This window comes from Mustela nigripes, chromosome 16 (assembly GCF_022355385.1).
Source record: "Mustela nigripes isolate SB6536 chromosome 16, MUSNIG.SB6536, whole genome shotgun sequence".
Lineage (NCBI taxonomy): Eukaryota > Metazoa > Chordata > Mammalia > Carnivora > Mustelidae > Mustela > Mustela nigripes.
Window position 1 is genome coordinate 17907546 of NC_081572.1, and position 14888 is coordinate 17922433.

Below are 14888 nucleotides of genomic sequence, written 5' to 3' on the forward strand. Positions count from 1 at the left end.
CGGAGGTCGGCACGGGGGGGGGGGGGGGGGGGGGGGGGGGGGGGGGGGGGGGGGGGGGGGGGGGGGGGGGGGGGGGGGGGGGGGGGCAGCCGGGTGCAGGCCGGGGTGCATGTGGGCACATGGGCTTCACCCCCATGAGAAGTGATTTGGCCACGTTTATCAACATTATAAATGTTATAACCCTTTGATCCAGCACCTCTGCTTTTAGGAATTTGGTTCACAAATATATTCTGAGTGAGATTATTCATTGCAGCATTATTTATAACAGCAAAAGCCTGGAAATAATCTAAGCATCCATCAAGGAGAGACCGGTTACAGAAAGTACAGTAAGACCATCTGATGGAAAACCCTGAAGCCCTAAGAGGGAATGAGGAAGCTTTCTAAGGACTAATGGGAAATTAATCTAGGATACATTAAGTGGAAAAGGCTAGATCTAGCCCAGCCAATGTTATGCTACTCTTTACAGAAGAGGAGTGAAGGACACACAATGTACTTCTGTCCACACAAATTATGTTTTTTTTTGTTTGTTTTTTAAAAGATTTTATTTATTTGAGAGAGATGAGAGGAGAGAGGTTGGCGGGAGAAGAGCCTGATATGGGACTCGATCCTGGGACTCCAGGATTACGACCTGAGCCGAAGGCAACTGCTTAACCAAAGGAGCCACCCAGGCACCCCACACAAATTATCTCTGGACACAGAACCACAACCTAGAAACGGGAGAGTAGGTGTGGAATAGAGACCTTTCACTTTAGTTTTTAAAAAAGATTTTATTTATTCAAGACACAGACAGAGAGAGAACATGAGCAGAAGAGGCAGAGGGAGAGGGAGAGGCAGGCTCCCCGCTGAGCAGGGAGCCCAACACAGGGCTTGATCCCAGGCCCGGGGGATCATGACCTCAACCACAGGCAGACGCTTAACCATCTGAGCCACCCAGGTGCCCCCAGACCTTTCACTTTATTTATTTATATTTCTAAAGATTTACTTATTTATTTGACAGAGAGAGAGAGCGAAAGAGGGAACACAGCAGGGGGAGTGGGAGAGGGAGAAGTCAGGCTTCCCGCTGAGCAGGGAGCCCAATGCGGGACTCAATCCCAGGACCCTGGGAACATACCCTGAGCCAAAGGCAGATGCTTAACCACTGAGCACCCAGGCACCCCAGACCTTTCACTTTAAACCTTCTGATTCTTGGGACACCTGGGTGGCTCGGTCACTTGAGCGTCTCTGCCTTCGGCTCGGGTCACCCGCATTGGGCTTCCTGCTCAGCGGGAAGCCTGCTTCTCCCTCTGCCTGGGGCTCCCCCTGCTTGTGCTCTCTGACAAACAAATAAAATCTAAAAAACAAAACAAAACCACCCCCTGTAACTCTTGAATTTGGAACCAAAATATAATAATTTTTAAATGAAAAAAATTAAACCTTTCCTCTCACAGATTGCCTCCCCGCTCCCCCACCCCGGGCCACTCTCTCGCTATACTTCTCCCACGCAGACACCAATGCTTCACTGTCCTTCCTTTACAACCTCCGCTCCTCTGCAATCTGCAGCCATCCGAGGCCCAGCACTGCCTACGGGTATCCCTTTCGCCTTCTGGGAAAGGTACACAGGGCACCAGGCTGTCACCTCGGCTTGCTCACGGTCTCTGTCTGCTGGGGGGGCACCCACAGGCCGCCCTTGCCCTGGGAACTTGCATGCTGGGAGCCTGCCTGCCCTAGTTCCCTGGTCTATGAGCTAACCCTGTGACACAGCCGTTAGAAGGGGGTCCACGGAGGCATATGGTCCGTCTCCCAGGTCACATCCCTTCTGCACTCTGCTCAGGGAGGCTTCCAATTCTCACCCGTCTGCGGAGGAGGAACACCCACGGGCCTACAAGCCACTCTGGGCCACACAATGCGGCAGGTCCCCAGATTCCCTGCCCCCAAGTTATTCCTGACGTCAGGCCCAAGAGGCCTCCAACTTGGATGTGAACAGAGATCACCCGGGGAGCTGCCCAGCTGCCCACAAGAGCACAGTTCTGAAGGCTCCACCGTGAGACTATGGTTCTGCACGTGGAGCCTGAGAACCTGCATTTTTAATGGGAGCCAAGGGCACTCTGATGAAGGTGGAGTGTAGATGTGAGTTTTAGAAACCAGCCTACTGCCCTTTGGACCGAAGTCAAATTCCTTCGTAGGGATGGAGAACACCAAGTAAAACGGATGAAGATGCTTAGTATCTCTCTTCTCTGGGCGAAGTTCCCAGAACAGACTTTGCCTCAGGAGTGAACACATGGCCATTCCCCAAACGGGACCAGCAGGCTCCCCGGGGGAAGGGCCTGGCCCGCAGCTCGCCCTTGGCACTCAGACCAGCAATACCCACCTGGTGCAATGCGAGCTGCCCGGGGTCGTCGTGGCCTCAAAGGGACTTGCATCTTTGGGTCCCAGAAAAGAAACTTCAGGAAAGGACTTAAATTGATGGTGGAAGGGACGAAACTTCCTGAAACACAGAGAACTTCCATTTTGAATACCGTCAGGGACAGGGAGAGGAGAGGGGAGGGCCTGGCCCAACACCCCTCCCCACCCTCCACCCCTGCCCCGAAGAATCCCAGTCCTGACAATGGCTTTTCCCCCACTCTGGCTACTCAATGAGCCCATTTACCCTCCCTGCATCGTCTGAGCAGAGGGGAACAAGTGGTGTTTGCCCATTTTATAGAAGAGGAAATGAAGCCTAAAATGTTTCGTGACCTGCCCAAGGGCTCACGACCGCTAAGTGGCCCAGACCAGGCAATGAGCCAAGTCTCCCGACTCCTGATCCAAATTCCCACTTTCCACCTTTGAGGACTCTGGCCTGGCAGACCTAAATGGAGGAATGTTTAAACCAGATCAGTGACTTTCCTATTCCAGGAAGAGGAACGTCTTTGCTCTGGGCTGCTCCTCGGTACCACCCGAGGGGAGGTATTCTGAATGGAAAAGAGCAGCACAGTTCTGGGGAGTCAGACCTACACTGAATGCTTCTGCCTCAAGCTGCTCACATTCAAGAGACTTCCAGAGCCAGGCACAGTGATCTGTGGGTCCGAGCAAAGCCTGCCGCTGTAGTGGACAGGCGCGCTGCGTGTGGCTGCAATAGCCTGTGCTCCAGGGGACAGTGTGGGCCATGGGTTTCTGGGGGGTGAGGGAGAGGCACAGTGAGAGTCCTATGGTCTCGGGGTGAATTAATCAGGAGTCAGTTCCCCACTTTCTTCCTCTTCAAGGTTTTGTTTCTGCCCAGAAGGCTACAAAGTTGAGTGTGGTGAGGTCACTGGGCTTCGGGAGAGCAAGCCAACAGAAGCACAGGACACCTTGTCTCCACTCTTGCCTACGCTGCTGGGGGCACCCCAACTGTGTATGGTACTCCCTGTTAAGTGACATGCGCCGGCCACGTGCAGTGCGACACTGGGGCACTGGCGGTGTGTACGAGCCATGACCACTTGTGTTTAACTGGTAGTGAAGGAGCTAGGGTAGAGGCCGTGCAGCCCCCATCCCACTGGAACTGGAGAAGAGAGCATCTCATCACCCTCCTGCGTTCCCTCCACTCATGGTTGGGCCACCAAAGCCAATTCTCTCCTGTGCCCAGAAGCCAAGAGGGAAACCCAGGTCTGCCTGGAGGATAGGCAGGCACATCAGGCTCCCGGCATTGGGCCTTTTAGCTGCCCTGCCTGAGGCTAAAAGACCCAGAAAGCTCTGGTCCCAGGAGTCTCTGCTGGCTTCACACGGGCTTTTTCTTTAAATACAAACAAAAAAACCCAAAGTCAACTTTTTATTTTGAGGTCATCATAAATTTGCAGGTTTCTCAGCCAGTACTTACTGAAGAGTCAGTGATAACCAAGGCGACTAACAGCCCACAGATTACCCCCATATGCCCTGGCTGTCTAGAAAGAAGAGGCCCTACTGGGGGACAGACAGGGCAGAGTGCGGAGGACACCAGGCAGGATGGGCAGGACACCCAGATTCTGGCCTTGGGCTGAGCTTCATTGGCAACATGGCTGTATTAAGTCCCTTAATTTCTCTGACCTCAGTTTCCCCACTAGGAAAAGGATGGGTTCTCCTCATGCCCATCCTTCCCAGGCCCTCACGAGATACTGTGTGTCAGAAGAGGGTTCTGTATCGCCAAACAGAAGGGCTTCCAGTACAAGATGGTCTCACAAGGGAACCGCCACACCAGCCCAAGCACCCTGGCTTCAGCCAAGGCGACGGTACCAGTACTGCCGGGGGCCAGCAGGGGTTCAGCAGTGAGCGTCAGTGTGCACCCCTGGTGGGGGGGAGGGGGAAGGCGAGGAGCCATGAGCCTGGGCGGGACATGAGCGCTCCTAAAAGCAGAGCATTCAAAAGAGGTAATGCACACACAGGTCACTAACCTCTGACTCATGACTAAGAGGAGGGCCAACTGTGCAAGGGCCACCTTCAGAGGCTCCTCCTGGTCTGTGGGAGACTTCTCCATGACAGGGGGAGAGAGCGGCTTCTGGGGAAGACGAAGGTGGAGGGCCGAGGGGCTCTAGGACCGTCACATCGGCTTGGGGCCCCTGAGCACCTGTCCTCCGTGCGGGCCTGGTGAGGCTGAAGGGAGGAGGGCCCCCCACAACTCACCTGCTCTCATCTTCGATTTTGAGGAACGGTGCCTTCAGCTTGGCCACTGGAAAGGAAACACACACACATGAGCCATCTGTCGGCTCCGGGGCAGGGCCCGCAAGGGAAATGCGCTGATAGGCAAGGCTGTGCCAAAGTCTAAGAGTCACACAGAACCGAGACCCACGCCACCCGGAGGTGTGCCCTTCCATTCGGCTGGGGTCAGCCAACACCCCCGTCTCTTCTGGTCTCTACTTGAGGTGAAAGAGAAGAGGTTCCCCAGTGGGGAGAGGCTGCAGGGGGCTTCCCACCCCAAAGCAGGATGGGGGACCCTGCTGTGTGGGGACGCTGGAGGCCGTCAGGGTGAGAAACCTGGCAGTCTCGGCTCGTTTCCGCTAAAAGCCTCGGGTCCTTCCCGACCTGCCCTCCTGCTGCCTCAGAATCCCGAGGGGCCTGAGAACACTCCCAGGTGGGAGACTCCAGGGTTTTTTTGCGGGAAAAGCAGGGAGGAAGAGAGCCAAAGAGTGTTTAGGGATCAAAGCAGGAGGGCAGTAAAAAAAAAAAAAAAAAAAAATCAAAGGTGAAATCTGGATCCTGGATGAACAGGGCAAGGGGCGCTGGGAAGACGAATTTGCTCAGTTAATCAAGAGATTCCTCTCCTCTGTGAGCTAGGTATTCGCAGAGTTTACAAAATCTCTTAGGTATTAAGAACCCCATCTTCTTCCCCCAGAGGCCCTGTGAGAAGGGCAGCTGGGCAGGCTGGGAGCACGGGCAGCCCCAGAGGCCCCCAGACCTTCCCCCTCCTTGAGAGGCCAGCGCCTCCCCCCTCAGACCCGCCCCAGGCTCCTCCAGCGCCCAAGCCAAAAGCAGCCTTGCTCCTCGCAAGGCAGCAGCTCTCATTAATTACTTTTTGGGGGCGATTTCTTGTCTTTCTAATTAACTGAGACAGTGATTAAAATCAATTCCCCCACAGATTTCCTTGAATTTTGAACATGAGAGGTGCCAAGTGACTTTTCTTAGCTCCTACTTGTGCATGAATAAATGCCACTTAAAGAGCAGCTCCGGGAGAAACATCCAGGGGGAGAAACTCTCCTGCGGTCCAAGAGGGGCCGGGAGCCGGGCTGTCAATCTGCCTGTTTGTCAGTTTCGGGGAGTCTGGCATTTGGGAGAGTGGTAGGCAGCTGTCACACTGCCCACCCCAAACTGCTCCTGAATCAGAGGGAAGAGGAAGGCAAACTTCAGGCAGGGCCGGGATCCGGCCGTGGCCGCACGGGGTCCTGGCGCTAAGGAGAAGCTCGGGCCACGCGGCTCTGGGCTTGCTCCCGGATACCCTTCTCCCGCCCTCTCGCCTCCAAAGCACAGGCCCTGCAAACATGACAGGACAACCTGGACTCGCTCGCTTCCTGCCGCAGAAAAGCGAGCAGATGCTGCCACAGAGGGAGCCGTGGGGAAGCGTTTAGGAGGGAGGGACTGCAGTTAGATGAGGAAAGCTATCACACTGACCTTTCCGCGTTCTTGACTCTGCTGGACACGCTCCCTAAATGGAAAGGAAAATAGGTTAAGGATGCGAGGGAGCTGGAGGGTCGAGGAAGCAGGTCTGGTGAGGCAAGTCTCTGTGAGTCTGTCTGCCCCACTTTGCTTCCTGCTGTCAGCTGGGCCCTAAGCGCGGGCAGAGCCGACACAATGGCTCCCTCTGGCTCCCCAGGGACATGAGGGGGGGGCGAGGCCTTGGAGCGCATCTCAGGGGCAGCTGATTTTGTGGAGGGAACGCAGTACACCAGGAAGTGCAAGAGATGCAGAACCCCCGGGCCCGGGTGCAGGCCCGTGCTGTGCCGCCCGGGGTACAAGCGACAGCCCCCCACCTCGCCGACTTGGCCACAAGGTACAGACAAATGCAAAGGGAGGCGGCAATAGACCTGATGCAGGGCAGGTGCCCAGACGCGGCAGCTCGCATCTCCCAGGCCCTGCTGCTGTTCCAGGTCAGCTTACACACCTCTTGCTTTCCTGTGCCCTGTGCTGTGTATTTGGACCCTGTGGGTCAAAACCAATGTTTGGGTCTGGGACGCCTGAGTGGCTCAGTTGGTTAAGCGTCTGCCTCCAGCTCAGGTCATGAGGTCACGATCCTGGGGTCCTGGGATCAAGCCCCTCATCAGGCCCCCTGCTCAGCAGGGAGCCTACTTCTCCTTCTCCCTCTGCTGCTCCCCCTGCTTGTACGCGCTCTCTCTCAAATAAATAAATAAGATCTTTAAAAGAAAAACAAAACAAATCTGTGTTTAGGTCAAGGTCAAACAAAGCTACTATATTATTAAAAATTAAATGGAAAAAAATAAGAAATCAGGGAGGGGGTTGGCAGAGATCTAGTGGGTCCAGGTCCATGTAGGTTCTGGATTCTTCTCTAGGCAACAACTCCAGGGCACCCATGACCCAAAGAAGCTTTCCCTATCTCCTTGCATATCAGCCAACTGCACACAGAACTTACTCTGAAAGACCCCTAAGTATCTACAAAATAGATTATTGGGGCACCTGGTGGCTCAGTGGGTTAAAGCCTCTGCCTTCCGCTCGGGTCATGATCCCAGGGTCCTGGGATCGAGCCCATGTCGGACTCTCTGCTCGGCAGGGAGCCTGCTTCCCTTCTTCTGTCTCTGCCTGCCTCTCTGCCTACTTGTGATCTGTCAAATAAATAAATAAAATCTTAAAAACAAAAGATTATTAAGTGAATAAGGCAAAGTAAAAATACCATGTGTTTGCAAAAAAGAGAGGAACTTTTGATTTATCTGCTCCCATAAGCACGGACCCTGGGAGGATACCTGGGAAACTATTCACACTGCTTATCTTGGGGAGGGAGCCTGGCAATGGGTGTAGAAGTCGCAGCGGAGAAAGACTTTCCTCGTACAACCCTCTGAATGGTGAACAATGCAGATCTATTTCACAGAAGCAGAACCCCGAAGACTCCTAGATCAGAGGGTGTGGAGCAAGGGGTGCTGGGGCGGAGGGCTCCCTCTGCTATGGAGGGGTTCGCTACCACTGCTGGTCCTGCTCCTGGGTACCAGGCCCTGGGGGGTACCTGAAAGGCTTAATCCTTCCTCAGATTCAGGCTGGATGAAGACACCGTGGCTTTAAAAATCAGCCTGGGCTCTCTTGATGTAGAGTACACACAGTTCTAACTCTAGCAGAGGAAGGAAAAGCCAAATAGGAATTTGGAAGGTGACAGCTCTTTTAAACCGCAACATCCCCCACCCCCACCCATGCAAGCTGCAGGCTCATTCCTGGGCCAAGAGCTGGCCCCAGAACGGCAGCCTAGCCAGCAGGCCCTGAGCACTTCTGTTTTATCTAGGCCACGACTAGCCATGGGCAGTCCACAGCCCAGGCCACGGTGCATGCCTCAGTGGACCATGGGAGATCTGCAGGTAGCACGGGGAGGAGAGGGCAGGGCAACGAGAGGCTGTGGACACCAGGGCCAAGCTGATGACGGAGGCTGCACTCTTCCTCCTTTTTCTGAAATGGCCAAGAACACATGGCTCACGTGGGTCAGGGGTTTACCAAAGCTGTCACCGACTTCACCACTGCAGACCATCCATTTCCCTTCAGTTCGGCAGGACAACCTACCTCTGGCTTCTTCTTCGGCCCTTGTTTCTTCACACACAGAGCATCAAGAGACAGCTGCTGCACGTGCATCAGCATTTCTGTGGAGGAAACAGAGGGCTGTGGCCAAAGGCTCCCACTCCTCTCTCCCCAGCACAGCCCCTTCTTGGGGCTGGGGGCTCAGCTTCTCACCGGCCTGGCCCCCTGGATCACACCAGCCTTGCCTGCCACCTTCTGGCTATGTGTCATCTCTGCACCTGCTGATAATAAAAGAAAGGGCTGGGTCCTCTCTCCTTGGGAAAGTACCCAAGCTGGGTTCGGGCTATTTTGCCGCACTGGGTACCGCTCTTGAAGAGGAGCGGCCTTACGGCTCACAAGGGCTTTACGGTACCACTGAAGAGCTGTGCCCGAGATGGGGCGACACCAGCCACGTGCATTACTCAGATGCAGCCTTAGATGGAAGACTCAGCAGGAGCTTCCCTAACACACAGGAAGGCAGGAAATTAGATCATGTTAGAAATCTCTGATTTTCCAGTGACAAAAGAGCCCCCCAACATCCCAGACTGTACCTTCCTGAGCACAATTCTTGAACGCCCTGGCAGGCCTCTGGCTAGATCTGGATCAGCCCCCTACAGTGTTATTAGAAAACCCTAGACTCAGAGCAGAGCTGGGTACGTGGGCTAGTCACTGCTGGCTGATTCAGGATGGCTGTTCTAACGTAAATTTATGACAACCTGCAAATCGGCGATTACAGTGTGAGGCAACCCTACATAAAAGAAAGAACATAAAAAAAAAATGTTTTTTTAAAGATTTTATTTTTGGGGCACCTGGCTGGGTTGGTCAGTGGAGCATGTGACTCCTGATCTTGGGGTTGTGAGTTCAAGGCCCACGTTGGGTGCAGAGATTACTTTAAATAAAATCTTTTATTATTTTTTATTTTATTTTTCTAAAGGTTTTATTTACTTATTTGAGAGCAAGAAAGAGCAAAAGCAGAGAGAGGCAGAGGGAGAAGGAGACGTAGGCTCCCCACTGAGCAGTCCCCGGGATGGTGACCTGAGCCGAAAGAAGACGCTTAAACGACAGAGCCACCCAGACGCTCCTAGAATAAAACCTTTTTTTCCCTAAAATAAAATCTTAAAAAATAAAAATAGAAATAAAAATAAAAAAGATTTGGGGCACCTGGGTGGCTCAGTCAGTTAGGCACCTGCCTTCGGCTCTGGTCATGATTTCTGGGTCCTGGGATCGAGTTCTGCATCAGGCTCCACGCAGTGGGGAGTCTGTTTGTCCCCCTTCCTCTGCCTCTCTCCACACTTGTGTTCTTTCTCTTTCAAATAAATAAAATCTTTTATAAAATAAAATAGATTTTATTTTTAGGGACGCCTGGGTGGCTTAGTCAGTTAATGTCTGCCTTCGGCTCAGGTCATAATCCTGGGGTCCTTGGATCGAGTCCCGTATCAGGCTCCTTGCTCTGCCAGGAGCCGATTTCTCCCTCTGCCTGCTGCTCTCCCTGCTTGTGTTCTCTGTCTTTCTCTGGCAAATAAATACATAAAATCTAGGGGAAAAAAAAGATTTTATTTTTAAGCAATCTCTGCACCCAGTGTGGGGCTCGAACTCATAATCCTGAGATCAAGAGTTGCAGGCTCCACCGACCAAGCCAGCCACGTGCCCTGAAAGAACATGAAATTTAGTTGGGTCAAACTAGGTTGGAATGTGGGCCACACTCCTCACTTGTGATGACATTAGGGATAATTTACCTAATATCTACTAAGGCTCAGTTTCTTTATCTGTACAATGGGCAAAAGACTGCAATGGGGACTAACTGAGCTGATACCTAGCAGAGTAATATGTAGTCAGTGGTTATGGAGAATAGGAGGATTTCTGTATTTTTTGTTGTTGTTGTTTTTAAGGATGTCATTTATTTATGTGACAGAGTGCGCGAGAGCACCAGGAGGGGGAGCAGGCAGATGGAGAGGGGGAAGCAGGTCCGATGTGGGGCTTGATCTCAGGACTCTGGGATCATGACCAGAGCTGAAGGCAGACACTTAGCTTACGTAGCCCCCCGGGCGCCCCGGATTTCTGGATCTGTGGAGAAGGATCATGACACCAGCTGGAGGGGGGTGCAGCACAGCTAAACAAAGCGGTGCCTTCCAGCACCCGCGCCCTGCTCTCACTCTGGCTGGTCCACGTCCCCCACCTCTGTGCGTCAACACAGTGAGTGAGTCCATCTGGCTTTCCGCTAGCTTCCACTGGCGGACAGCCCTCTAAGAGCAGATGCTGTCAGCCAGTCACCAAGTCCCCTCTGCGGAAGCCCTGTGCAGAAACGGTACCGTCCACGTGCAGGATCCTCACTCCCCAGGAGCGGGCATTGGTCAGGAGACTGCTGCTGCTCCCGCCGCCTCCTCCGCTGCCACTCTCCTGGAAAGACAACCCGGTCAGGCAGGAGCAACAGACTCCCCAAGGCCTAACGGGCTCCGGGTGGCCCCCATGAAGAGAGGGTGTGGGAGAGTCTCCCCCAGGCCCCCCAAGGACCCTGTTTCCTACATGGGCCAGTCCCCGCCCCTGGTGATCAGGAAGGAATGGAGGGTTCTCAGAGAGCTGTCTGTCCGTTTGCCAGGAGGGCCTCTGTGAGCCAAGCTCTTGGCACCCAGCAGGGACCCGACAAACAGCAGCGCCAGCCACCACCATCAAGCAGGAAGCTGTGTCTGCCTCAGACTGTCCCCACCCCACCACCCAAGCACAGCCCACCTCCTCCCTTGGCCACAGCCACGCACCCTCCTTGACACCACTTCTCCCACTTTCCTCACAAGAGCACCCTGACTCCTACTCCCATGACTTCACTTCAGTGGCTCTGGATCTCGCAAAAGGGATAAACAGCTACTTATACGAGATGCGCAGCCTGGCTTATGTGCAGTGCAGACACATCCCCCAGTGTCCCTCCGGGGTGCTCTCGCTAGCTCTGGAGACGGAAGGATGGGGGAGTCAAGACCCAGGCTTTACCACCACCCTGGGTGACTCTGGACAAACTGCTTTACTTCTCTGAACTCTACCTGCTCATCTGTAAGAAGGAAATAAAGACGCTCCATCCCACAGCTGTGCATTTCGTGGCCGTATTCTGGAAAGCCCTCAGGAGAAAGGCTATGTCCTCCCCCGGGCACCTTCAGCCCGCCTCCCTCGGCTCACCTGGTTTCTGATGGCCTTCTGCAGCAGCTCCTTCCCTCTGCTCAGAGGCACCTGACAGGAAGAGAAGAGCCGTGAGCCAGACTCTGCAGCCCACCTGTGCACAGATGTGCCCCACAGGCGCCAGAGGCGGGGCGGGGGGAGGGGTCCTAGGGACCTGGCTCTCGGAAAGCTGGGAGCAGTGACAGCTGAGGAGCAGCAGAACGAGAGCCCAAAGAAGTTTCTGGAGTAAAGAAAAAGCCACCTACAATTCCAGGTCACCCACAGGTAGCCACAGCTTGGACCCCGGTGGAGATGGATGTCCTGGTCAAAGTGTCCCCCATGTTCTAAGACCACTTTTTGAGAGTTTCCACACGCCCAGCAGAGCAACCTGGCTCAATTTCAACAAGTCCTCCCTGGTTTACAAAGGACCTTCCTATTGTTTCTGAACCTCTGACACGGAAGTCCCATGAAAAGTGAAATGTATCACAGAAGGGACCGCGTGGGGATAACAACTTGGTGAGCTTTTTGGATGTAGAGCTAGATTCAGTCCCTGAATTCAAATGAGGGATTAAATTAAACCAGACGAAACTAAAGCTGGAGACCGCCCACAGGGGCTCACCGAGGTGTACTTCCTTTGTTCAGAGAACACACCTTTCGTACCCAATGAGATTCTTACCGAGTCTGCAGGCTTCTGTGAAGGCCTGGTGTGGCCACCCTTTGGATGGGCCATGGATGGTGTCTGTCCTCTGACCTCGCTGGGGCTGGGGCAGCCTCTGGGGCTTGTCCTACTGCTCTCTGTCTTCGCCTCCCTGCGGCTGGACACGATGTAACTTACTTCTTTGCTCAGAAAACCCTCAATTACCTGAAACCAGATCACAGAGGTGGCTGCAAACCAAAAGGCAGATGTAGAATCATCGATTTTGAGAGGCTGGGGAAGGAAATCTTGGCTGCCAGAAGTTTCAGAATCAATGTCTTTAAATAGACCAAATGCAGTTCTGTTCCGAGCCCCCAAGAAGACGTCATCCTGAAACACAATAGGGTCTATATATATATGTGTATAGAAAATACAGGTTTTTGTCTCCAGAACGGCTGCTTCTGACCCAGCAGCAAAAGGCCACAGGCTTTGTTATTTGACCAGTTTAAGTCTGCACAGAGCGAGAGCACACTGATGGGGCTCGACAAGATTAAGAGTAGCTTAGTTGGGGGCGCCTAGGTGGCTCAGTCAGGTAAGCTCAAGTCATGATCCCAGGGTCCTGGGATCGAGTCCTGCAATGGGCTTCCTGCTCAGCAGGGAGCCTGCTTCTCCCTCTCCCTCTGCTGCTCCCCCGGCTTGTGCCTTCTCCCTCTCAAATAAATAAATAAAATCTGGGAAAAAAAAGGGGGGGGGGCGCCTGGGTGGCTCAGTGGGTTAAGCCGCTGCCTTCAGCTCAGGTCATGATCTCAGGGTCCTGGGGTCGAGTCCCGCATCGGGCTCTCTGCTCAGCAGGGAGCCTGCTTCCTTCTCTCTCTCTCTCTGCCTGCTTGTGATTTCTCTCTGTCAAACAAATAAATAAAATCTTTAAAAAAAAAAAGGCCCCTGGGTGGCTCAGTCGGTTAAGTATCTGCCTTTGAATCAGGTCATGATCCCAGGGTCCTGGGATCAAGTCCCAATTGGGCTCTCTGCTCAGTGGGGAGCCTACTTCTCCCTCTATCCCTCCTCCTAGCTCCTGATCTCTCTCTCAGAAATAAAATCTTTAAAAAAAAAAAAAAATTAAGGGGCGCCTGGGTGGCTCAGTGGGTTAAGCCTCTGCCTTCGGCTCAGGTCACGATCTCAGGGTCCTGGGATTGAGATCCGTTTTGGGCTCTCTGCTCGGCGGGGAGCCTGCTTACCCCCCCCCACCCCCGCCTGCCTCTCTGCCTACTTGTGATCTGTCAAATAAATAAATAAAATTTTTATTAAAAAAAAAATGATGGGGTGCCTGGGTGGCTCAGTGGGTTAAAGCCTCTGCCTTCAGCTCAGGTCATGATCCCAGGGTCCTGGGATCGAGCCCCACATCGGGCTCTCTGCTCTGCGGGGAGCCTGCTTCCTCCTCTATCTCTGCCTGCTTCTCTGCCTACTTGTGATCTCGGTCTGTCAAATAAATAAATAAAATCTTAAAAAAAAAATTAAAAAAAAATGAAAAAGAATAGCTTAGGTCACAGCTTTCCTGTGAAGGCGCACTGTGGCATTCTAACACTGCACCTGTGATCTTGGCCACACCACCAAACGGAGCAAAAATATGAAACCAGAAACGGTCTTGGAGAGAGTGAGTGAGCGAGAGAGCACTCGCAGACAAGCAGGTGGTGAGAGGGTGGGGGCAGAGGGAGAGGGAGGAGGAGAGAGAATCTCAAGCAGGCGCCACGCATGCCCAGCACAGAGCACAACACAAGGCTCAATCTCACAACCTCGAGATCGTGACCTAAGCTGAAATTGAGAGCTGGATGCTCAGGGCACCTGGGTGGTTCAGTCATTTCAGTGTCCAACTCTTGATTTCAGCTCAGGTCAATCTCGAGATCAATCTCTCGAGATCATGAGATTAAGCCCCATGTTGGGTTCCCTGCTCAGCTGGGAGTCTGCTTCTCTCCCTTGCCTTCAGCCCCTGCCCTGGCTCACGCGCACGCATGTGCTCTTTCTCTAAAATAAATGAATCTTAAAAAAAAAAAAAAATGAGTTGGACACTCAACCAACTGAGTCACCTAGGTGCCTCAGTAACTTGTTTTATGCCCCAGTTCTGGGGTGGTTTTTTACACACCAAAGGCTAAATGATAGAACAGGCTACAAGTTCAAAGGAAATTTGGGGCCAGGTGCGGGTGTATAATCATCATTTGGTACATTCCCCACTGCTGAGTTTCCATATCCCTGAGCTTCTGTTCCTTTGACAATTCTCTGCATTCCAAGTTTATTCAAGTAATTTCCCCAGCTGCCTGCCTCTTTGGGGCCAAGGGCCATCATCCTATTTTCTAAACACAAGAGTTACCCATGCCAGCTGCTTACTAAGACACACATGCACCTTAAAAATATTTTAAAGGACAGGGGCGCCTGGGTGGCTCAGTGGGTTGGGCCGCTGCCTTCAGCTCGGGTCATGATCTCGGGGTCCCGGGATCGAGTCCCGCACCGGGCTCTCTGCTCGGCGGGAAGCCTGCTTCCTCCCCTTTCTCTCTCTGCCTCTCTGCCTACTTGTGATCTCTGTCTGTCAAATAAATAAATAAAACCTTAAAAAATATATATATTTTAAAGGACACAAACATGGCAAATGCTTTTTACCCAAAGTTTTTTTTAACCAGTGTTATTTAAAAGAGCTAAAATTTAGAAATAATCTCAATGTCCACAGTGGAATAATTAAGTAAACTAATAACCCGCTCAAAAAATATTATATGCTCATTACAAATAATGCATATGAGGGACAATAATGATAGGAAAGTGCTAATGCATTAAGGTTGTGGGCAAAATATTGGTAATCAAAAACGTATTCATTGGGACACCTGGGTGGCTCAGTTGGTTAGGCAGCTGCCTTCGGCTCGGGTCATGATCCCAGTGTCCTGGGATCGAGTCCCACATC

General features: G+C 52.8%; 1 protein-coding gene across 1 annotated transcript in view; it reads right to left on the reverse strand.

Annotated features, from left to right (window-relative positions):
* Positions 1-14888, reverse strand: part of DBF4B (DBF4 zinc finger B) — a 46554-nt gene that overhangs the window by 4130 nt on the left and 27536 nt on the right. The window contains exons 8-14 of the mRNA XM_059380120.1: positions 11987-12172; positions 11332-11382; positions 10479-10566; positions 8176-8252; positions 6073-6106; positions 4591-4636; positions 2348-2464 (exon numbers count right to left, since the gene is read on the reverse strand). Coding sequence (XP_059236103.1) covers positions 2348-2464; positions 4591-4636; positions 6073-6106; positions 8176-8252; positions 10479-10566; positions 11332-11382; positions 11987-12172 — 599 coding nt within the window. The remainder of the gene's footprint in view (positions 1-2347; positions 2465-4590; positions 4637-6072; positions 6107-8175; positions 8253-10478; positions 10567-11331; positions 11383-11986; positions 12173-14888) is intronic.